We start from the raw sequence: 24272 nt of genomic DNA, 5'->3' as shown, positions 1-24272 counted from the left end.
TTGTGGTTATTCTTTCTTCCTCAGCAGTCACACAAAGACTATGGCTATGTTTGTGGTGGAAATTCTGTTTCTTCATCCTGCAAATCATGACTCGGTCACATTGAGCTTTTTTTAATATCGTGTGTTATTTTTATTTTCCATACAATCTAAAATTATATGGACATGGTCAAGGGCAGTACTATTTCTAAGATCTTCTTAGTCTTAAAAATTAAACATTTTTCCACTGTCTTGTTAAAGACTAGCATGTCAGTAGGAAGAGTATATATTGAACATGAGGACAGAGGAAATCTTAGTTAAGCACCATAGATTCTTTCCATTGTCTCTTTAATGTCTCATGATATAAAAAGGTTTTAATTTTGGCATAATGAGGGTAACTAGCTGCCATTTATGTAGCTTGATATTTGAAGACTATTTTATAAACACCTTATTTTATTTTCAAAACAATTCTGAGAATTAGGCAACACCATTACCATCTTAGAGCTGAGGAAACTGAGGCAGACAGAGATTGAATGACCTGCCTAGAGTCATATAGCTAGTAAGTGTGTGAGGCATTCAGACCTCCACATTCAAGGTTCAGGATTACCCATTATGTTGCTTATCTATGCCAAAGAGTGGACTTCGGTGTCTTCAATGTTTGCTCACTGTCACACCTCCTATCTTTTCTTTCTACCATAACTACTCCCCAATAAATCTTCTTCTACCTTGATCCTATGCCATTCCACCCAAGCTTTCTACCATCCTTCTACCTCTTACTCATTCCCTTATTCATTCATTCATTCTTTTTCCCTCAAAAATTATCCTGATTTTTTTCATAGTTTTTTCCCTTTGATCTGTTTCTTCTTTTACCACTCTGAGTAATAATAGAAATATGTTTTACATGATTGCACACATACAGCCTCTATCCAACTGCATTTTAGGAAGAGGGGAGGGAAGAGAGGGAGAAAAATTTGGAACACAAAATCTTATAAAAATGCATGCTAAACATTGTCTTTACATGTAATTGGGAAAAGATAAAACACTATTAAAAAAATAAACTCACCACCATCCTGCCAACTCAAAAAAATTATCCCCAAAGTGTTCAGCAGCAAAACATCCACACCAAAGCTGGATATCCTACTTCAGTCTGGGTGCTTTACAATGGTCTTTTATTTTAATTAAACTTTTTTCAATATTGAACGTTGTTGATTTTATTGAATTCTTTTATATGAGTTTGTGTTAAGGAAGGGAGATCTTATTTGATTGGCATCTCCTGGAAGAATTAGTGTTTTCTTCAGTAGGCTAACATAGTAGAAAAACAGTGAATTTGGAGCCAATGAACTGGCTTCGATTTCAGTCTCTACCCTACCACTAACTACGTATGTGACCTTGAGCAAGTCACTTAATTGTTTTGTAGTACAATTTCTTCATCTATAAAATGAGGCGGGGTTGAGTGGGGAAAGTAGAGAGGAATTAGATTGGCCTTCTCCAAAGTTCTTTGATCACATGTCCCCTTCAGTTAAAAGTTACTCAACCTATATAATTTTATGTGCTGTTTATTTTAATACTTTATTTTTATTTTAATAATTTATTCAGTCATAACTGAAAATGGTACAGCATTTCAAATAGATGTGTCATAATAACTGCAGGTTGTTGTTTCATTTTTCGTGTTATGGAATATAGACTAATACATAGGCAGCTAGGTGGTGCAGTGGATAGAGCCCTGGGCATAGAGTCAGGAAGGCTCCTCTTCCTGAAGTCAAATCCAGCCTCAGAAACTTACTATCTGTGTGACACTGGGCAAGTCACTGAACCTTGTTTGCCTCAGTTTCCTCATTTGTAAAATGAGCTGGAGAATGGCAAACCACTCCAGTATCTTTGTCAAGAAAACCCCAAATGGGTTCACAGAGAGTCAGACATGACTAAATGATCCAATAGCCAACAACAAAAAGACTAATGCGTATTATCTTCACAGTTATAATCTACAATTTTATGTTTTTTCCACAATTCTCCCTTTTGTTATTTTCTTGAAAACATCACATAAGAGTATCATACAGTTCTTTGGAGCCAGTGGGAAACGTGGGATAGAGGGATGGGTATGATCATATTGATGTGTTTGGTCCTTTCCTTGGACTTGGCTAGCAACCAGTCTATGACCTTATGGAGGTTAGTTTTCTACTTGGGCGTAGATGACTTTGGATAAGAGAGAAACGGCGGGGGAGGTGGGTTGGAAAAGGGCATTCTTGGAGTGGCGTGGTAGGCAGGGGCACTGTGTGTGCAATGGTTATCCCCAGGGAACCATACAATATGGATCAGTTACAAAGAAGACAAAAATTCAAGTGAAGGTCAAAAGAAGGCAGAGTGTCTCCTTTGCATGTCAGAGCACATACTGGCCTGGGGTCTCTGGGGGAACCATCTCCTTCATGAAGTCCTCTCCCTTGGAATGTCTGGATCAAAGGCATCCATCCTTGACCGTCATCTGTAAATTGTCCAGTTTAATCTACCGAGATTCAGAAATATGCCTCCTTGAATACATAACTTAAGCATTCTTAACTGGGTTGTTTGCTGATAGGACCTGGAACGGAGTCCTGTTTCTAGCACAGATTTGCAGATGTTTCTGCTAGTAGATCCATTTTCTAGGTTCTAAGTCATTTTAATGCTGCCTGCTAGTAATAAGACAGTATAATTTAATACAGCCTTACAAAACCTAATGATGTTGGCCTTCCAGTAATCATTTTATATGGTGAAAGCCTGTTCAGGCCTTAAGGAGTTAGCCTTAAACATCAGAGTAATAGGGAAAACATCTAATTAAGCTCCATCTAACTCATCTGAAAGTTTAAAGAGTTTCAGTCTTCACATACCATTCGTTCTTTTTATCTGTATCTGAACCTTGGATGTGATATGGATAATACCTAGAAGCTCGAGGAAGAATCTCTGTTTTCTTTTATTCTTTCAATTTTCAATTTATAGAATAAAATAAGTATTTCCATAAAAAAGCATAATAAACAAAATGATGAAACATGAAACTGCAAATCTATTCTGTACAACTTGTTATTCCTTGTCAATATCTGATAAAATTATCATGTAAATTTTTTAGAGGAAGAATTCATGAAGAAGCAATGAGGACCTGACTGTGAATATTCAAATGGATGCAAAAGAGATTCAGTAGCTCCCTATTGCTTCTGGGATAAAATTTAAAATATATCATTTAGAACTATCAGCTTTACCTGACTTTTTCTATTGTTTTTCATTGTCACAACAGCAAAAGTTTTAAGGCTACTAATACAATTATGGTTATCATGAGTCCTTTAAGTACATTCTTTTACCCAGTGAAATATTTGAAAATCAATCACATATATTTTAGTTCTCAAATGGAAGCAGGTTAATCTTATTGTGTTCCCCATTATTCCATTAAAAATGAAAACTTTTACATCTTTATCACATTGAGTTTTTATCCTAATGCCCTTTGAGGATATATATTATCCTCATAACATCCAAAAAGAGGTGATACTATATGGACCTAATCTTATACATGATAATGTATGAATAACTCAATGAGCAAGGAGATTTCAAATCTAAGAACGAAATTTCCTCATTTACCCAGATTAAGAAGTTAATAGTTACTAGTCACAAATTCAGAGTAGTAAAACCAAACCAGGAGACTCTATTATAGCAGTTCATAGGTATGTAATGATTATAATATTAAGATTCATTATTAAACATTTGCAATTCTTCTTCCATAGAGTAGTTTACTAAGAAAAGAGGAAAGATACAACTGTAGCAATAATAGGATGGTTCACTCAGGTCCAAGACTAAAGCCACAGATTGACTTATCATAGGTATTTCATGGGAAAACTCCCTTAGCTCGATTTGATTTCAGGTAAAAGTCATAGATACTTTTTGGGATAGCCAGTCATGTAACAGAGTTCCACAATATTTGTATTTATCATAGCCAGGCTCAGAATCAATCAGGTGAGAAACATTTCTGCTCAAAAAGGAAACAGCACAATGGGAAAACTGATTGAAGAGGATCCTGTTGTTATCTTTCTGAGGTTGTCTTTTCAAGATTCATAGTCATTTATATCCAGTGGTGATGCTTCTCAGCTCACACTAGCTTTGAGTAGCTCATCAAATAGTTATGCCTGAATTCAAACTCGGAGCAATTCAAATCACAGTATTGCCTCACATAATCATTTCCAGTGTTTACAGTTTAGATCAGCTTATACTTGCTTTTTTTTAATGTTGTTGCAATTAGTTAACAATACATAAAAACATATACCTTTAGTACTTATTATGTATAAAGTTTTTCCAAAAGCAATCAGTCATCACTTTTCTTTTCTAGTTTAATGACATCTTGGAATTAAAATCAGTCATTAGAAATTAAGAAATCACATTCAGGACTTTAGTGAATACATCATAGTCCATTCAAAACCTAGAAAAACACTGGTCACTGTTAAGACTTCAAACTAACAGATATCTATATCTTGAGAAATACCTCAAGATTAACCCTGAAGACAAAAATAAAATCTTTAAAATTGGGGTCTGTCTGTTGGCCCAATATGTGACTTCAATTAATACTACTCTAGGTGTATTTTGATAATTTTCATAATCAGTAGTCAGCTCATTATAAAAACTACTTTTATAATATAAGAAAACTTGTTTTAAAAAACGCTTTTACCCCCACATTTTGGTTGTGAATGTTTGTGATGGAGAAGGAACTCTCAGTTTCTCAGTAAATCAGTTCACTATCTTAGAATTTCACAACATTATTTCCACAATTTCTTTCCTAGAGATTATAAGATTTTATGATTTCATGAAGACTAAAAATCTAAGAGACTGAAAATCTGGCAAAAAAAAATAACTTTATAGATGAGAATTTACAAAGTCTTTCATTTTTTTCCCAAATACCAAATAGTTATTATTCTTCCTTGTAAAGGAAAATATATCCACTTAAGTACTTGAGCATTTTTTAAACCATTACTACAAAAATTTCTTTTTTTAATGTTTATTTCTTTTTAGTTTTCAACATTCATTTCCACAAAATTTTTGAGTTCCAAATTTTCTCCCCATCTCTCCCCTCCCCCACCCCAAAATGCCAAACATTCTGGTTACCCCTTGCCACAATCTACCCTCCCTTCTAACATCCTTCCCTTCCCTTATCCCCATCTTCTCTCTTGTCTTGTAAGGCAAGATAAATTTCTATACACTATTACCTGTATTTCTTATTTCTCAGTTGTATGCAAAAACAATTCTCAACATTTGTTCCTAAAACTTTGAGTTTGAATTTCTCTTCCTTCCTCCCTCCCCACCCATCCTCACTGAGAAGGTCAGCAATTCAATATAGGCTATATGTGTGTAGTTTTGCTAATGACTTGCATAAGAGTCATGTTGTGTAAGACTAACTATATTTCCCTCCATCCTATCCTGCCCCCATTTCTTCTATTCTCTCTTTTGACCTTGTCCCTCTCTGAGAGTGTTTACTTCTAATTGGACCCTCCTCTCATTTGCCCTCCCTTCCATCTTTCCTCCCTCTCCCCACTCTGCTTCTCCCCTTCTCCTCTACTTTCCTGTAATGTAAGATATGTTTTCATACCAAATTCAGGGTGCATATTATTCCTTGCTTGAGCCAAATGTGATGAGAGTAAGCTTCATTTTATTCCTCACACCTCCCTCCTTTCCTCCTCCACTGAAAAAGCTTTTTCTTGCCTCTTTTATGAAAGATAATTTGCCCCATTCTATTTCTGTCTTTCTCCTCCCAATATATTCCTCTCTCACCCCTTAATTTTATTTTTTATTAGATATGATCCCTTCTTATTCAATTCACCCTGTGCTCTGTGCATGTGTGTGTGTGTGTGTGTGTGTGTGTGTGTGTGTGTGTGTGTGTATAATCCCTCCAACTACCCAAATACTGAGAAAAGTCTCAAGGGTTACAAATATTATCTTTCCATGTAGGAATGTCAACAGTTCAACTTTAGAAAGTCTTTTATGATTTCTCTTTCCTGTCTACCTTTTCATGCTTCTCTTGATTCTTGTGTTTGAAAGTCAAATTTTCTATTCAGTTCTGATCTTTTCATCAAGAATGTTTGAAAGTCTTCTATTTCATTGAATGACCATTTTTTCCCTTAAAGTATTATATTCAGTTTTTCTGGGTAGGTGATTCTTGGTTTTCCTCCCAGTTCCTTTGACTTCTGGAATATCTCATTCCACGTCCTTCAGTCCCTTAATGTAGAAGCTGCCAGATTCTGTTATCCTGATTGCATTTCCACAATACTCAAATTGTTTCTTTCTAGCTGCTTGCAATATTTTCTCCTTGACCTAGGAACTCTGGAATTTGGCTACAATATTCCTAGGAGTTTCTCTTTTTGGATCTCTTTCAGGAAGTGATCTGTATATATTTTCAATATTTATTTTGCCCTCTGGTTCTAGAATATCAGGGCAGTTTTCCTTGATAATTCCATGCAAGATAATGTCTAGGCTCTTTTTTTGATCATGGTTTTCAGGTAGTCTCATAATTTTTAAATTGTCTCTCCTGGATCTATTTTCCAGTTCAGTTGTTTTTCCAATGAGATATTTCATATTGTCTTCTATTTTTTCATTCTTTTGGTTTTGTTTTGTAATTTCTTGATTTGTCATAATGTCATTAGCTTCCATTTGCTCCATTGTCATTTTTAAAGAACTTTTCTTCTGTGAGCTTTTGAACCTCATTTTACATTTGACTAATTCTGCTTTTTAAAGCATTCTTCTCCTCCTTGGCTTTTTGGACCTCTTTTGTCAATTGAGTTAGCCTATTTTTTCTTCAGCAACTTTTTGGGTCTCTTTTAGCAAGCTGTTAACCCGCTTTTCATGATTTTCTTGCATTGCTTTCATTTCCCTTCCCAATTTTTCCTCCACCTCTTTTACTTGATTTTCAAAATCTTTCTTGAGCTCTTCCATGGCCTGAGACCACTGCATATTCCTTTTGGAGGCCTCTGATGGTAAGCATTGTTCTTTCTCATCTGAAAGGATGGAAAGAAGTATCTGTTCACCAAGAAAGTAATCTTCTATAGTCTTATTTTTCTTCCTTTTTGGGGGCATTTTCCCAGCCAGTTACTTGACTTTTGAGTCCTTTGTCAAGAGAAGGGTTTATTCTGGGGACCTGTAAGTTCTCAATTCCTCCAATGCGCCACAATCAAGGGAGAGGAGTTTACTCCCTGGCTGGGTTCCTGGCTGAGATTCAGATCAGCTGCTCATTTCCCCCAGTGCCTTCAGGCTGAGAGCTCCACAAAGGGAAGCTGCTGCTGCCACCACCACCACCGTGGCGGGGCTAGAGCCAGGGTGAGACCCTGCTCCCCTCTTGCCCTTCGAAAAAGATGTCTCACTGACCTTCCAAGCTCTATTTGGTGCCTGTGGGTTGAGGGATCCGGGAACCTCTGCTGCTGCTGCTGGGGACCCCACCTCCAAGGCCTGCTTCAGTTTCACTCTCCCAGGTGCCAGGTGGCCAAGGCCAGGATGCACTCCACCCTGCATCCAGTGTAACTGACCTTTCCAGTTGGCCCTCCAAGTCACCCTGGGCTGGAAATCTCTTTCACTCTGTCGTTCTGTGGCTTCTGCTGCTCTAGAATTTGTTGAGAGTTATTTTTTACAGGTATTTTATGGGCTGTGGGGGAAGAGCTAGAGTGCGTGCATCTATCTACTCTGCCATCTTGCCTCCACCCCCCAAAAACTTCTAATAAATGATAGTTTGAATTCATAATTTCACAGCATTCTGATCATGTTAATCTCCTAATAATACAAATGCAGTACACTACATACAATTTTACAAATTAACAGAATTTCTTATTCAATGGTTTCACAAAATCACATTATAGAATAAAATGGGAACATAATAACAAAATATTAGGGACTTAAAACATGAAAAAATCTTATTGCTAGTCAAATGATATCAATTCAGTTGAATGCATTTCTGAATTACTTTATGTAGAGAATAATTTCATTCGTTCATCAGCTCTGAAATTCTATACTAACTGTATTCAGAGACTAGTACATTAAATTAAATTGAAATCAGATTACTTTTAGATTTCCAAAAAATGTCCCCAGTAGTTACCATTCAAAACACAGATCAATCACACTATAAACTGTAACTGTCCGTAATTAATTTTTTAAAGTCCAATATAAACCCAAATCTTAAATTGCTCAACTTTAAATATTGTTACACAATTCATGCTACTTTTCTACATCAACACAAATTTCAAGATTGGAATGGGCAGCACCAAGTACTAGACCAGTCTTGTTTGGGGGCAGGGGCTTCTGCTGCTTCACTTCCCTCTCCCTTCAACCTTTCTGTGAAGTTCTCACTGCTTTGTTAGAACTGTCTTATACAGGAGACTACCTGATCATCTAGCTCTCTGTCAGAAGACCCTTTATCATCTTGTACTGGGACAGATTGACCTGTTCTCACCCTCAACCCTAGTGTTGATGCGTGGAGCCATGTACTTGTGATGCAGCCCAGTGAGCCCAGAAGCCAAATCTTTAGTGGCTTCTATGTGCAGAATAAAAGTATTGAGTAACCTCCCCCCCAAAAAAAGAATTTCAAGATTGGTTAAATAAAGTTTGGAAATCATGAGATATCTAAAAATTAATTTCTACTATTTAGGGAGGAAAAAAGTACTACTATGGAATAATAATTTTACGAGCATGGAAATCTTCCTATTCTCCTCTATTCAAAAGAGATATAAGACTTAAGCATTTCTGTCGAGCTGTAGTAAATGCTCAGTCTTTATTTATTTGTTTGTTTGCTTAAACCCATGCAGGATATTTTGATAGCTGACAAAGATGAGAACCTAGTATGGTACCGACTTACCTGGAAAGTCACTGGTTTTTCATTCATGGCTTTGAGAAATTAAAGTTGAGTTGTATTTAAAAAGCAAAATACACCTTTTCTGCTTCTAAAAATACTTTTACATACTTCTCATTAACCTCTAATTGAACTTCATGTTCATCCTGTGTTAGGGTCAACTTCCTCCAATTCTCTTTCCCTTTCTTCTATGGACTCTGACCAAAGCCCTATAAATCATGGAATTTTACCTCTCTGCTTCCTAATTATGTCTCCCTAGGTCTCTCCTTTGCAAATTTAGCACATAATTTCTTACACAACACCAATTAGTTGCAGAGCTTTTACTGTTTGGATTTTTAGGAGTTTACAAGTCTATTCCTATTTTTAAAGATAATTTTGCTTCTAATTTGCCTAAACAATTAAATTTTGTAAGATCATTCATGGAATAAAATACAGTGGCCAGACAAAACATTCTCCCAAAATTAAATTTTGCTTATTCTCAAGTTACTTCTTGATTTAAAACAACAGCATCTATTTCTTTCCACAGTAGAGAGAAGAGTTAATAATAGGTAGCTCTTAAGTACCAAATAAATTTATACAAACTAGAAAACTACTTTTTTCTCTCTCTCTGTCTTTGAATTTCACTGATAAAACTTTCCAGCTAGTTTTAGTTCTCTTTATTCTCTAGTTGGTGAAATCACCTTCTTCTCTTACACTGAATAATAAATCTGTTACTCTACAGAGGAGAGAGCAATAGAGGAGTGTGCTATTTGTATGAGGATGTTCTAAGAAGCTACAAACTTCAAAACCCCACTAGGATACTTCACTATTCACTTTTTAAAATTTCAACTTCATTTTCATCATAATTTTAGAAAGGCATGGCAAACAGATTTCCTTTCAGTTCATAAATTCAGTTTCTAATTATTTTACTAACAATATAAATTGCTGCAAACTGGAAGGAATTTCTTTCCATTGTATTTCCTTAAAAAACCTTATGACCCTTGGCTATTTCTCTAGATCATCTCTTTTTTCTTCCTCTTCAAAGATATCAATAGTCCTGTTTAGAATGGGGAACTTCTTAAAAACTTTATAAATATAGTAATTTGTAAGGATTGAAATCCCCCTCATCCGGTCATTGCTGATTCCACTCTTTGTACTCTATCCATGGTGCTACGTAGCTGCCTGATCTAAGAGCTATTAACCCCTAAAACTTGCAAAGAATTTAATTCTAATTTTTTCTTTAAAATCTCTAATCTCCTTAATCTCCAAATCTCCAACATCTATTAAAATGTTTTCAGTAATTCTATAAACCAGAAGAAAAGTTTTTCTTTCTTAGGTTATCTGACTTTATCTCTGTAATCCCAACATGGGCAAGGCTGAATGACAGAGAAAAAAATATCTTTCAAAGTTTTTTTTTTAATTTCATCTCCCACTGAAAGCCTGAAGTGGAAGTTAAACCTGCTAACTGGGACAGAGAGTTTACTATCTGGGAGAACTGCGCCAAATAGGAAACTTCCTTAATCTTCCCCAGCACACTAAACTCTTTAGCTTTGGCTTTTCAGTAGTCTCTGGCTGTCTGCATTTTCCCCTTAGAAATCTTTCAAGATAACAGAATCTACAAACAATTAACGTGACACAAGACAAAAAGGTTTTGTGTTTTATAAAGAAACAAAAACACAGACAAAACAAGACACATACTTGCTAGCCTCCTTATCTCTTACTGAAAGTCTAATTTCAAAGCCTTTAATTTGCCACCAAATTGGGGACCCATTTGGATTATTCTGCATTTTAGCTTAATCTGAGAGCTCTGTCTTTTAATCATCTCTTCCATCCTGTAGGGGAAGATCTAGACAAATAAGAATTTCTCTCAAAGGGCTTTAATTTCTTCCCTTGGACTCATGTCAAAAAAATTTTATTGAAAGGGGAACCATTTGATATTTTACTATTACCAGAGCCCATCATTCCCTTAAAAGGAGTAATCTTTCTTCAATCTTCAAAGTATGAATAGACCTTCCCCAGCAGTGTTGGGGTAAACCTTAGCCCTTACCCAACCTTCAGAGTAGGTCTAAACCTTATTGTAGTTCAGAAGAATTTAAAATCAAGGAGAGTTTGACCTCTGGGGGCAAACTTCTGTGAAAAAGTCCCTCAATGAAAGATTATAACTCTAGAGAGTTTTTATGAAAGGTTGTCTTCCTGGGGGCTGGAGTTCTGACAACCTGGCATTGTGAAATTTGAAATAACTGAGGAAACAAAAGTTCAAATTTCCAAGCATATGAATTTATTAAACAATGCATGCCAATTTCTTAGCAGATTGGGACCAGGACTCCTTAATTTGGCCCTGGACTCCAAATACAGGAGTAAACAGATTCTTATGCATTCAAAGTAATTAACCAAATAAGACCAATTAATTAAAATAAAACTATTAGTCAGAATAGAAAATTGGGCAATCTGATTTCTAGTTGGAGGAAAGACTAAAGACTTTCTGAGTTGGGAGGGGGTGCGCAAACAGGTACAATTCCCTAAAGTCAGAAAAAGAATGAAGTCAGTGTGGCTCACTCAGTTCCCATAGTCCCCTCATGTCTGAGTTGGGAGCCAAGAACAAACTACATAGATTTAACAATGAAAAGTAGCCTCAGGACTCTGGGATGAGCCTAGTCATAAAAACACAATGATAAACTGCACTATGCTTAAAGGAAACCGTGAGGAATCCATGAAAGGAGAGGGGAAAGCCTTGCAATAATCAGGAGATATGGAATTTACCCCTTTGCAATAGGTTCTCTATAGGTCTGAACTTGTATTTCTTTGGATTCTGTATATACTGGCAGAAAAATGTATCACAGACTTGAGAGGGATGTTTGGTATCAACTGTTCTTTTTACATCTCCTTAGGAAATCCTTCTAACTAAATGCAAATTCAATCTGGCTAGTTCACTGATACCACTGGGGGCAGCATATTGGTGGGGTCTTGTGATCTTCTAGAATGAAAAAAATAAATAAATAAATCTTCTAGAATTAAAAAAATAAAAAAATAAATCCTCTCCCCAGACCTCATAAGGGGACATGTAGCAGTTGTCCCCTGGACACTCAACTTCCTAACCCAAGGGTGGATTAGGAGATAGAGTCCCAGAGTCTATGTTACAGAATGGAGACAGATATATTGTCATTTTCTCTTTTTTTGGGGGGGGGGGGGGGGAACTTAGCTTGATTATTATAATTATGTGGTGTTCATTTTTAATTTTTTAGTTTGTCTCTTCCATTTGTGTCTTTTGAAGTTATTGTGTATATTGTTGTTCTGATGGATCAAAAAGTATGGAGATTTTAATCATTGTTTTAATTAACAAAATTCCTTCCTAACTGCTTTCTGGAATGTTTGGACCAATTCAAAATTCTACTAACCATTGCAGATTTATCAACAACACTGGGTGGTCATGACTTTTGTCACCTTTGCCAATTTCCTGGGTTTGAGATGAAACCTAAATGTTGTTTTGATTTACGTTTGTTTTATTGATGATATAATGAGGTCCTTTGCATCATCAGTAATAGTTTTCAATTCTTCTTTTGAGAACTGTTTGCTTATATCCTTTGATCCCTATTCATTGTGGAATAGCTTTTGTTCTAATATATTTGTATTAGTTCCCTATACATCAAGGATTGCACACAAAGATGCCTTTTAACAATGAGTGAGAAAATATGTGCTTTCTGACAGAAACTCATGCTATGAAGATTTTGAAAATGGATGGTTGGTAATATGTCTGTTATATGATTTATGTGGCTGAAAACAATGTGCCACTTAGAAAACATACATATCAGAAATATATTTTTAATGCATTTGAAAATCTTCCAAAAGCTCTGTTTTTGTGGGTTTTACATCCATTTATTAAAAATACAGAAATATAATACATTCACCTTAGTACGCAAAAATAAATGACATCAAAGGAGGTGGGAATTCACTGGCTCCATTTCAACAAAACCTTTTGCATAATTGGTAGATGGGATTGAAAAATGATAATCATGACTAGAGATATGCATTTACCCATTTGAGTACATCTTCCATTTGGAACGATGTATCTTTGTGATGCATCATTTGTATTTACGATCTCATTAAAACCAAGTATCAAAATTAACCACACTTAAAATGCACATGCTTGGAGAAGCTTTTGACTGATAGGAGGATATGATCAAAAAATTTTAGAGAAGGATGATATAGATCACCTTCCTCCTTGACTTTTTCTCTCCCACAATTCTGTTTCATTTTACATATGAAGAAAATGTAGCACAGAATGTTAAATGACTTGTTCAGCTTCAGTAAGTGGTATGGTCGGGATTCAAACTTGGGTCTTTTGGCATGTTTCCCTACCATAGAAATAAAAATTCTTCTAGGAGATTCCAATGACATAAGACCTCCCTCCACATAAAAGGACAATTCAATGTTGTACTAAAACACCAGATCGGAGTAGCATGTCCTATTCTCATGTGTAGATTTTGCTGTTTGATACTTTCAGGAAAATTCTTAAGGGAAGAAGAGAATGAATGATCAGGAAGTAGAAAAGAAGTGAAAGTATAAAGTAGCTTAGATTTGGGGTAGAAGACAGAGACGGACAAGTAAGAGTGGATAAAAAAGATAAGAGGAATGGTATGGAAGTGGCATCAAAGACACTGACTTCCCATCTTTATCTGGTATTGAATATCCGATCCTCTTATTAATTAACCTAAGCAGATAGGTAGTACAGTGGATAGAGCATTGGACCTTGAAGCAGGAAGCCCTGAGTTCAAATTATGACAAGGGCACCTACTAGCTATGTGACCCTGGGTTAATTTATTAAACTCTCTACCTTGGGTTTCTAAAAGTAAGATGGAGAGAATGATATACCTACTTCTCTCAATTTTTGTGAGGATAAAAGGAGATAATATTTGTAAAGTGCTTTGCAAATCTCAAAGCACTGTGTAATGCTAGCTATTTACAGTCATTCCTGAAATGCACCAAAATTAAAATCTTTTCAAATGATGAGGCATTAAAGATACAGCGGAAAGAATCTGTAGTGCTTAACCATGATTTCTTCCAACCTCTTTATAAACTCTTCCTGACAAACTACTCTTTAACAAGACAGTGGAAAAAAGGTATAATTTTAAAGATGAGAGATTTTAAGACTAAGGAGATCCTAGAAATAATGCTGCCTTTGACCATTTCCATAAAATATTAGATTTTCTGAAAAATGGAAACAGCAAAAGGTATTTTTGAAACTCAATGTGACAGAGCTGTGATTTTCATTATGAAGAAATGGAATTTCCAGCATTAATAGAGGCATGATCATTGAATGAGCACTGAGAATGAATTTGTCATAATTAAGTAAAATATGTTCTTGAAAAATAGTCCATAAGTAGTACACATTAGAAAAAAACACATTTATGTTCAAAATTGTATGTAACACATCACAGGAGACAAGAGATATATGACAAGCTTAGCTGTAAATAACTCTGATCACTCTGGGTTTAATTCTGAGGTGTTTCTTTGAAGGATGCTAGCTAGAGGCTTGGAAAAGACATCAGGGGTTATCTCATCCAATTCCTTGCAATTTAGAGATGGAGGATCTGAAGCCTATGAGGGCTCAGTGACTTATTCAAGGTTATACAGGGAATAACCATCAAAGGTGGCATTTCACCTCAAATCTATTGTCTGCAGAATCAGTGTACTTTGCCCATACAGCATGCCTCTGTCAAAGTCATACGTCAAAATCAACAGCATTACACCAACCATCGCTTGGAGGAATATTTAGGGTCACCAAGTCCCAATCCCTTTTCTCAGTGTGTACCTGAGAAGTTCATTTGCTCATGACTTCCTCCACACAATCCAATGAAAATTATGTGAATTCCCTGGGCAACTAGATCTCCAAAATCTCCTAGATTTTGGAAATCCACAAAAAGATTCTTTTTTTCCTCCCCTAGCTCATGGAAAATGCTCCAATGTGATATCTAAGCTACCCTTCCATTTAGAGGAAGCCTTACTATAAGAATTGGGACTCTTGTGTAGTTAGCCTTACATATGGCCTTTTATGAAAGAACCTTTAAATGCTTCTAATACACTTATTTATTTTCAATTTATGGAATAAAATATCTATTTCCATCTCATAGTACAATAAAAAAAAAAAGATTATTGCACATGAAACAGCAAATCTACTATGCAATGGCTCTCTTGCTTTCTTTCCTTAAGCTCCTCCTTTTTTTTCAGACTTTCCTACTTTATTTCAGGGAGTAACAGTTTATGTGAAAAAAAAGTAGCCATGAGGACCTGGAGCAACGTCATGTAGTTGGTGAAAAAAACAAGCTTAGCAATGACGTGCTTAGACTTCAAAGACTGATGACTCAGCTGGCTCTACTGGGAACCTGGGTGATGGGAGGATCCTCAATGGTGCAAATAAATAAGAGGCTCTGGTCCCAGCAAGAGCGCACAAGAGATTCAGACCTGTTACTCAAAGCTGACTCCTCCTTCCCAAGTTAGAATGGCATTAGCTGCTGTATGTCTGCTCTTTGGTCTACTGATGGCCATTGCTAACTCTTCAGGCCAAGGTAAGAATTATCATGGGTATTTTTCAGAGTATTCCTTTTGGAAAAAAAAAAGTTAAAAATGCCTAAGCCAGATGGATTTAGAGTCAAGTCACCCTCCAATGCTAGAGAGAATTTTGTTGTTGTTTTTCCACTGTGTCTTTCTCTTCATGACCCCATTTTGGGGGATTTTCTTGGCAAAGATGCTGGAGTGGTTGCCCATTTCCTTCTCTAGGAAACTGAGACAAACAGGATCAAGTAACTTGTGTAGGGTCACCCATCTAGTAAGTGTCTGAGGCCACATTTGAACTCCCAAAGATGGGTCTTTCTGATTCCACGTCTGGCACTAGCCACTACACCACCTAGTTGCACCACTGAATAGAATAGTATTCAGTTAAAACCAAGATGAACGAGCTTCTCCTACGGCTCAATGTACTTCCCTAAAAGGTAGGTATTTCAGAAGGTGGCTTAGACTCCAGGAGAATTCACTTTGAAGATGAGGGAGAAAGAAGCCAGGAAGGCAGTGAGATCTGCCATCATGAAACAGCAGTATCTCTATATCTTGGCTATCAGTCACTGAAATTTTCAGTTGCCGCTCACTGCTGTTGGGGCATCCTTCATAACAGCCCAGGTGGAATGTTTTGAATTATGTGTTATGCTTACGCAAATTGGTTCACTTGGGTTCATTTGTTTCACTGTAGAACAAAAGTAATCCTATCCAAAAAAGAAGAAAAAGGGAATAGGGAGAAAATAGTCTCGAGTTTTACAAAATTATGAGTAAATCTTATCATTTGATGATAAACTTGAAATATATATTCATGAAGTATTCCTAGAGAAATGATACAACCTTATACACCATATCAAGAATTAAAATATAAAAACTTCACGATTTAGGATTATGCTTCCACAGGAGACTTCTGACTATAAAGCTCATAGAAATAGTTGATCAGATGATTTGACAAAATGGAGCACCTAGAGGAGCTATTATTTCTTCTAAAGTTTTTTTATATATTAAGACTTTAAGAATTATGACTAGGCTTGTCTCAGTCATTTTAAAACCATAAGGAAGTAAGAAATCTTTACCATTTCCAATTTTTGGACTATCTAGGATATAATCCATTCCTTTAATATGTAATTTACAACTCAAAATTATCAGAATAAATTGGATGCTTTGGGGTATTTTTTATAGCTCCCATTGTTCCAGAGATCAGACATGAAAACCATAGCTGTTTATGCCTCAAGCTGTCATCCAAGACCTCTTTATATCAACTTCCGAAAGTGGTTATCATTCCACCTGAGGATGGATGCAACAAAAGTGAACTGATGTAAGTAAGAAAATCGATTTCCCTTCTCCTAATTCCATTAAGTAAAAGGAGGTCAATGACAGCTGATCTTCCCTTGTATGACTCCACAGGCAAAGGCTTCTGTAAGATTATTTATCTTCTGTCATCCACCTCAAGGTTTGAAGGTTTCTTTGTTCCTCCCTATTCTCTGATGTAGGAAAGTGGAAATTTCTCAGGGTTATCTGCTGCTGTTTGATAAATAGTCCTCTGAGCTTCTGCCAAAGCTCATTCTTTCCGCTATCCAATGTACTAAAAAGTAGCACTTTATGAACGGGGGAGAATCCAATTCGGTGCATCTGAGGCAGTGCTTCTATTGTTCTAAATTCAAAAAAAATCTAAATCTGGGATCTGTGAGCTTGTTAAAAAAAACCTTGGATAAGTGTATTTCAGTGTGATTGATTACTTTTCTAATTCTATGTTTTATTTTATGTACTTGAAAATGATCTGCACCCAAAAAACGGGGAAAGAATACCTGTCTGAATCTCTTCTCCATGGCCTCCAAAGGTCTGCTTTAATGGAACATTTACTTCCTGACTGTATAAATCCATTGAATCCTGTTTCCCTCTGAGAGGCAAAGAATTGATTATTAGACACATAAAAGAATTGCACAGGATAGGAAGGCAGCGGTGGGATGTAATCTGCCCTGTGCTTAGCACAGTGCTGGGTACCTAGTAGGCATTGATTAGTGCATGTTGATTGATTGTTGGAGGTGGTACCCACATCAGTGACCACAGAGTCATCCAAACATTGAAGAATAATACTGTTCTTATACCTAGAGGGCTATAAAACCATGCCTATCCTTTGATCCAACAATACCACTACTAGGTCTGTATCCCAAAGAGATAAAAGAAAAAGGAAGAGAATCTGTATATGCAAAAATATTTGTAATAGCATTTTTGTAGTGGAAGAGATTTGGAAATTGAGGGGATGTCTATCAATTGCAGGTGCCCCTTGGTTTTCAAAGGCTATGATGACAGAGCCTAAGCTTGAGCTGATTCTAGCCAAGTGGAAAGTAAGACTCAATAATGAGTTAACTTGCATCTGCATCTTGACCCAGAGAGATAGAGGCAGAGGTAGGGCCTGGTTCAGCTCTATAAAATGGAGCAAAGTATTTACTTTCTTAGAAATCCTGAATCTTAACTCAGAAGACCTTAGTTCAAATCCAGACTCTCCCACTTCCAAGTTGTAGGACTTTGGACAAGTTGCTCATCTTCCATGGGCCTCAGCTTCCTAATCTGTACTCTGATGCTGTTGACCTCTAAACTTTCCTCTTAACTCCTCTGGCTTCATTTTCCTCATAAAGTGAGGGACTTGAACTTTGAACTCTACATGACCACTGACTTCCCATGAAGCTTTAAATCTATGAACTACGAAAATTAATGGGTCTGAAATGAAAGGGTTGTACTGCTTCTAGGTCCAATGTTCCATGTTTCCATAAACAATACATACAAACACTACTTTCCCATAACAGTTATCTCTTTGATATAACCTCCACGTCTCTGAAAGTCTTAGTCCTTTTCATCTACAGTCTACTAAGAACCAGCCTTCTCCCTGACTTTAAAAAAAAGGAAAATGGACTTTTGTGTGTGTGTGTGTGTGTATACACATATATGTATATATATAAATATATATATAGTATGTGTGTATGTATATACTATGTATATACAATGTATATACAATTATCCCTTCCACCTCAGAAGGACCCCTTGATCAGGAAAATCTGCATAAATTTTTTTGGCTTTCCCTTCATACCAGAGAAGAAGTTTCAACTATTACGGTATTAAAAGATAAAATATGCTGATATTATATGATACTATACCTATATTTTATGCATTTCTGAGCTCCTAAACTTTTCCTGTATTGTCTACTGACTTTCACATGTCATCTGTGGTTTCTGTCACACTCCCACAAAATTTCCATTTAATTTCTTTTTTTCTTCTCTTTTTTTTTTAATGTTTATTTATTTATTTATTTAACTTTTAACATTCATTTTCACAAAATTTTGGGTTCCAAATTTTCTCCCCTTTTGTCCCCTCCCCCCACGCCAAAACACCGAGCATTCTAATTGCCCCTATCACCAATCTGCTCTCTCTTCTATCACCCCTCTCTGCCCTTGTCTTCATCTTCTCTTTTGTCCTGTAGGGCCAGATAACTATATTTCTTTACCTATATTTCTTATTTCCTAGTGGCAAGAACAGTACTCGACAGTTGTTCCTAAAACTTTGAGTTCCAACTTCTTTTCCTCCCTCCCTCCCCACCCCTTCCCTTTGGAAGGCAAGCAATTCAATATAGGCCAAATCTGTGTAGTTTTGCAAATGACTTCCATAATAGTCGTGTTGTATAAGACTAACTATATTTCCCTCCATCCTATCCTGTCCCCCATTACTTCTATTCTCTCCTTGATCCTGTCCCTCCCCATGAGTGTCGACCTCAAAATTGCTCCGTCCTCCCCATGCCCTCCCTTCCATCATCCCCCCCACCCTGCTTATCCCCTTATCCCCCACTTTCCTGTATTGTAAGATAGGTTTTCATACCAAAATGAGTGTGCATTTTATTCCTTCCTTTAGTGGAATGTGATGAGAATAATCTTCATGTTTTTCTCTCACCTCCCCTCTTTATCCCTCCACTAATAAGTCTTTTGCTTGCCTCTTTTGTGAGAGATAATTTGCCCCATTCCATTTCTCCCTTTCTCCTCCCAATATATTTCTCTCTCACTGCTTGATTTCATTTTTTTAAGATATGATCCCATCCTCTTCAAATCATTCTGTGCACTCTGTCTCAATGTGTGTGTGTGTGTGTGCATGTGTGTGTGTGTGTAATCCCACCCAGTACCCAGATACTGAATAGTTTCAAGAGTTACAAATATTGTCTTTCCATGTAGGAATGTAAACAGTTCAGCTTTAGTAAGTCCCTTATGACTTCTCTTTGCTGTTTACCTTTTCATGCTTCTCTTCATTCTTGTGTTTGAAAGTCAAATTTTCTTTTCAGCTCTGGTCTTTTCATCAAGAATGCTTGAAAGTCCTCAGTTTCATTGAAAGACCAATTTTTCCCCTGAAGTATTATACTCAGTTTTGCTGGGTAGGTGGTTCTTAGTTTTAGTCCTAGTTCCTTTGACTTCTGGAATATCCTATTCCACACCCTTTGATCCCTTAGTGTAGAAGCTGCTAGATCTTGTGTTATCCTGATTGTATTCCCACAATACTTGAATTGTTTCTTTCTAGCTGCTTGCAATATTTTCTCCTTGACCAGGGAACTCTGGAATTTGGCCACAATGTTCCTAGGAGTTTCTCTTTTTGGATCTCTTTCAGGAGGTGTTCTGTGGATTCCCTGAATATTTATTTTGCCCTCTGGTTCTAGAATCTCAGGGCAGTTTTCCTTGATAATTTCATGAAAGATGATGTCTAGGCTCTTTTTTTTATCATAACTTTCAGGTAGTCCCATAATTTTTAAATTGTCTCTCCTGGATCTATTTTCCAGGTCAGTTGTTTTTCCAATGAGATATTTCACATTATCTCCCATTTTTTCATTCTTTTGGTTTTGTTTTGTGATTTCTTGGTTTCTCATAAAGTCATTGGCCTCCATCTGTTCCATTCTAATTTTGAAAGAACTATTTTCTTCAGTGAGCTTTTGAATCTCCTTTTCCATTTGGATAATTCTGCTTTTGAAAGCATTCTTCTCCTCATTGGCTTTTTGAACCTCTTTTGCCAATTGAGTTAGCCTATTTTTCAAGGTGTTATTTTTTCAGCATTTTTTGGGTCTCTTTTAGCAAGGTGTTTACTTGTTTTTCATGCTTTGCTTGCATGTCTCTCATTTCTCTTCCCAGCTTTTCCTCCACTTCTCTAACTTGATTTTCAAAATCCTTTTTGAGCTCTTCCATGGCCTGAGCCCATTGAGTGGTCTGGGATACAGAAGCCTTGACTTCTGTGTCTTTCCCTGATGGTAAGCATTGTTCTTCCTCATCAGAAAGGAAGGGAGGAAATACCTGTTCACCAAGAAAGTAACCTTCTATAGTCTTATTTCTTTTCCCTTTTCTGGGCATTTTCCCAGCCAGTGACTTGACTTCTGAATATTCTCTTCACACCCACTTCGCCTCCAGATCCACCCAGCCAGCACTTGGGGTCTGAGATTCAAATGCTGCTTCCCAGCCTCAGGGCTTTGGGTGGGGGCAGGGCTGCTATTCAGTGTGAGATTAAGTTCATGTGCTCAGGTGGGGACAGGGCTGCCTCACTGGGCTCAGTTCCCTCAGGGGGTCTATGCAGAGACCTTCAACGATGGATCCAAGCTCCTGCCTGCTTGGGGAGCCCTTGTCTGCTCCCACCTCCGCTGTTGCCTCCCGAGGGGGCCTGAGTTATGGGGGCACCCCACTCCCCTCTCTACCCGCCAAAGAGACCCTCTCACCAACCCCCATCACCTGTGGGTGGAGGGACCCGCGGGGCTGCTAGAGATTCTGTCCCTGAAGCCTGCTCGGATCAGCTCCTCTCGGTGCCACGCGGCCACGGCAGGGCTGGGCTCGACTCCACATCTGCAGCATGACGGACCTTTTGTGAGAGGTTTGCAGGGCTCTCTGGAACAGAAATCTCCTCTGCTCCACCGTTCTGTGGTTTCTGCTGCTCCAGAATTCGCCGGGGGTTCTTTTTTAGAGATATTCTATGGGTTGTGGGTTTGGAGCTATGTGTATGTGTGTCTTTCTACTCCACCATCTTGGCTCCATCCCCTCCATTTAATTTCTTATGCCAACCTATGGTATATTGAAACTACAGTGGGGAAAGTCCCCATGTGGAAGGGACAATTGTATGAACACACACACACACACACACACACACACACACAAAGGGAACAATGTGATGTCTGATGTCACTAACAGGAGCCACAACAGCCCTCTGATAGAGGCTTAGTGCTGTGCTACACTGCTCAGGCCCTCCCTTTCCATGACTTTTTCATAAATAGTTCATAGAAGCCATCTTTTTTTATTGTCTCCTGACCATCTGCTACAATCCATAACCCAAAGTCTAGCCTATCATTCAACTTCACTTTGTCTCACCTTCACCAAATTGTCATTGGACAAAGGTGTGGCATTTAGGATTGGAAAGGAACATATTTGAGGATCTCTTTTTTCTGTTTATTTTTTTTAGGTTCCTTTTGAAGGGTAATAAAAAAGTATGTATGGATCCAAAGAGCAACTGGATACACAATGTCTTACATGATTTAGTAAGGTAGGCCATCATTTCTCAGATATATATAGAGAATTATAAGAATTTAAGTCATTCCCCAATTTATAAGTGACCAAAGCATATGAATAAGCAGTTTTTGGACAAAGCAATCAAAGTGATCTATAGTCACATGAAAAAATACTTGAAATCACTGTTGATTAGAAAAATTAAAAGAACTCTGAGTACCACCTTATACCTATCAGATTGGCTAATATGACAGAAAAGGGAAATGACAAATGTTGGAAGGTATGTGGGAAAATTGAGACACTAATGTATCGTTGGTAGAGTTGAGAAGCAATCCAACATTTGAAGAATAATTTGGAATTACATCCAAAGACCTATAAAACTGAGCATACCCTTTGATCCAGAGATACCACTACTGGGTCGGTATCCAAAATAGATTTTTTCAAAAAGGGAAAAGACTTATATGTACAAAAATATTTATACCAGCTCTTTTGTGGGAACAAAAATATTGGGAAATGACTAAAAAATTTGTTGTATATGATTGTGCTATAAGAAATGACAAGCACAATAGTTACAGAAAAATATGAGAAGACTTATATGAACTGATACAAAGTGAAGTGAGCAGAACCAGGAAAACATTGTATACAGTAATAGTAATATACTATGAATGACTTAGCTCTTCTCAACAATATGATGATCTAAAATTCCAAAGAAGTCATGATAAAAAATGCTATCCATCTCCACAGGAAGATCTGGTCAAATCTGAATGCATATCAAAGCATACATTTAAAAACAAAAACAAAAACAAACAACACTGTTTTTCTTGGGATTGGTTTGGTTTGGGCTTTTGGGGGGAGAGGGTCTATGTTTCCTTTCACAATGTGACTAATGTGGAAATATGTTTGGCATGATTGTACATGTATAACTGATATCAAATTGCTTGCCTTCTCAATGGGGTGAGGGGCAAGGAGGAAGAAAGAAAATTTGAAACTTAAAATGAATGTTTAAAACTTTTTACATGTAACTGGAAAAGTTATTCTGAAGAAAAAATAAGGTAGGCCAATTGGACATCATTTGCCTTGAGACTCAGAACATTGTTCCTTGGGAAACTAAAGATTCTGTCTCCCAGGATGGTCTCCTCAAAGGAAGACTGCAAAGCATGTATTTGGTTCAGAAGCCTTTCATGATCATTTATTCCAATTTACCTTTCTTTGCACTTAGAATGAGTCTTATCCATTTAAAAAGTCTATCAAATGAGACTGGTGGCTTCATTTGATAATTGATATTTATATTTAACAATAATATTAATAATTTAGACTAATAATAAACAATATCAATAATTAATAATAAAATAATAAATGTTTCTTTATTTGTTCCATAGATTGTCGGCTATCTCAACAAAAATGGCTTTTGGATATGGGTACCACATGTAAGATCTGCTAAGCTCATCTCCCTTCGCATTAAGAATTCTCATTTCTTTTACTAATTTTTAAAAAATTTCAGTAAAAGGCTTCTTTTAGTTACTTCTTCCTAGAAACAAATTGCCGAAATGACCTTCCTGAAATAATTCAGCAGTACATTAGGTTCTGTCTAGGAAACAACCAAATGCTTGATTTACATATCCTTAGTCAACATTAGTAAATAAGTTTGCTAGAAATATTTAAAGGTTCTTTCAAATAAATCTTAACCAGTACTAGAAGTAAGGCTGATCATGCAAGAACCCAATTCTTGCACAAAGACTTTCTTCTAAATAGAAGTGTAGCTAAGATATCAATTTGGAGCAAGTGCCATGAGTTAGAAAAGGAAGCAATTCATCTGTGGATTTCTGAAATTACTAGGAGGAAAACCATCTAGGGAATTCACATAATTTTAATGGGATTGTCCAGACAAAGCAATTGAAACTCTTGAGCACCGACCAGGTAAAAAGATTGGGACTTGGTGACCCTAAAGACTCCATAAGTGACAGTCTGTGTCATGCTACTGACACGACAGTATGAGAGAGGTTGTATGTGCAAAACACAATGACTCTGCAGACAAGAGATTTGGAATGAAATCGCACTCTTCTGTAACCCTGAATAAGTCACTGAGCCTTCCTGGAATTAAATCCTTCATCTCTAAATTGCAAGGAATTGGATGAGATAGCCCTAGAGATCTGTTCCAAGCCTCCGCCTAGCATCCTTGAAAGAAACACCCCAGGATTAAACCCAGAGCAATCAGGATTATTTACAGCTAAGCTCGTCTTACAGATCTCTTGCATCCTATGATGTGCCACATACCAAGGAGTAGACAATTCAGAACATAAATGTGTTTTTTCTAAAGTGTACCACTAGTGCTGTTTTTCAATAAACACAAATAGATAATTTACTTAATTGTGATAAATTCTTTCTTCCCTGATAGTCACTCAAAGACCATGGCTCTGTTTATGGCA

At 36.9% G+C, this 24272-nt stretch overlaps 1 protein-coding gene across 1 annotated transcript; it reads left to right on the top strand.

Moving 5' to 3' along the window:
* Positions 1 to 15199: 15199 nt before the first annotated feature.
* On the top strand, positions 15200 to 24208 carry LOC140513736 (C-X-C motif chemokine 2-like). Its single transcript, XM_072623650.1, has 4 exons — positions 15200 to 15351; positions 16517 to 16652; positions 21803 to 21883; positions 23226 to 24208. Exons 1-4 carry the CDS (start codon positions 15285 to 15287, stop codon positions 23275 to 23277), a joined length of 336 nt encoding a protein of 111 aa, XP_072479751.1. The 5' UTR covers positions 15200 to 15284; the 3' UTR covers positions 23278 to 24208.
* Positions 24209 to 24272: the final 64 nt, after the last annotated feature.

This window comes from Notamacropus eugenii, chromosome 7, assembly GCF_028372415.1.
Source record: "Notamacropus eugenii isolate mMacEug1 chromosome 7, mMacEug1.pri_v2, whole genome shotgun sequence".
Taxonomy (NCBI): Eukaryota; Metazoa; Chordata; class Mammalia; order Diprotodontia; family Macropodidae; genus Notamacropus; species Notamacropus eugenii.
This window is presented reverse-complemented; position numbering and strand designations above follow the sequence as displayed.

Bases quoted from the DNA above. Each gene is read 5' to 3' on its own strand.
- LOC140513736 (XM_072623650.1), top strand. From the start codon at position 15,285: ATGGCATTAGCTGCTGTATGTCTGCTCTTTGGTCTACTGATGGCCATT. The intron at 15,352-16,516 runs GTAAGAATTATC...TATTTTTTATAG, and splicing joins TGCTAACTCTTCAGGCCAAG to CTCCCATTGTTCCAGAGATC. The intron at 16,653-21,802 runs GTAAGTAAGAAA...TATTTTTTTTAG, and splicing joins TGCAACAAAAGTGAACTGAT to GTTCCTTTTGAAGGGTAATA.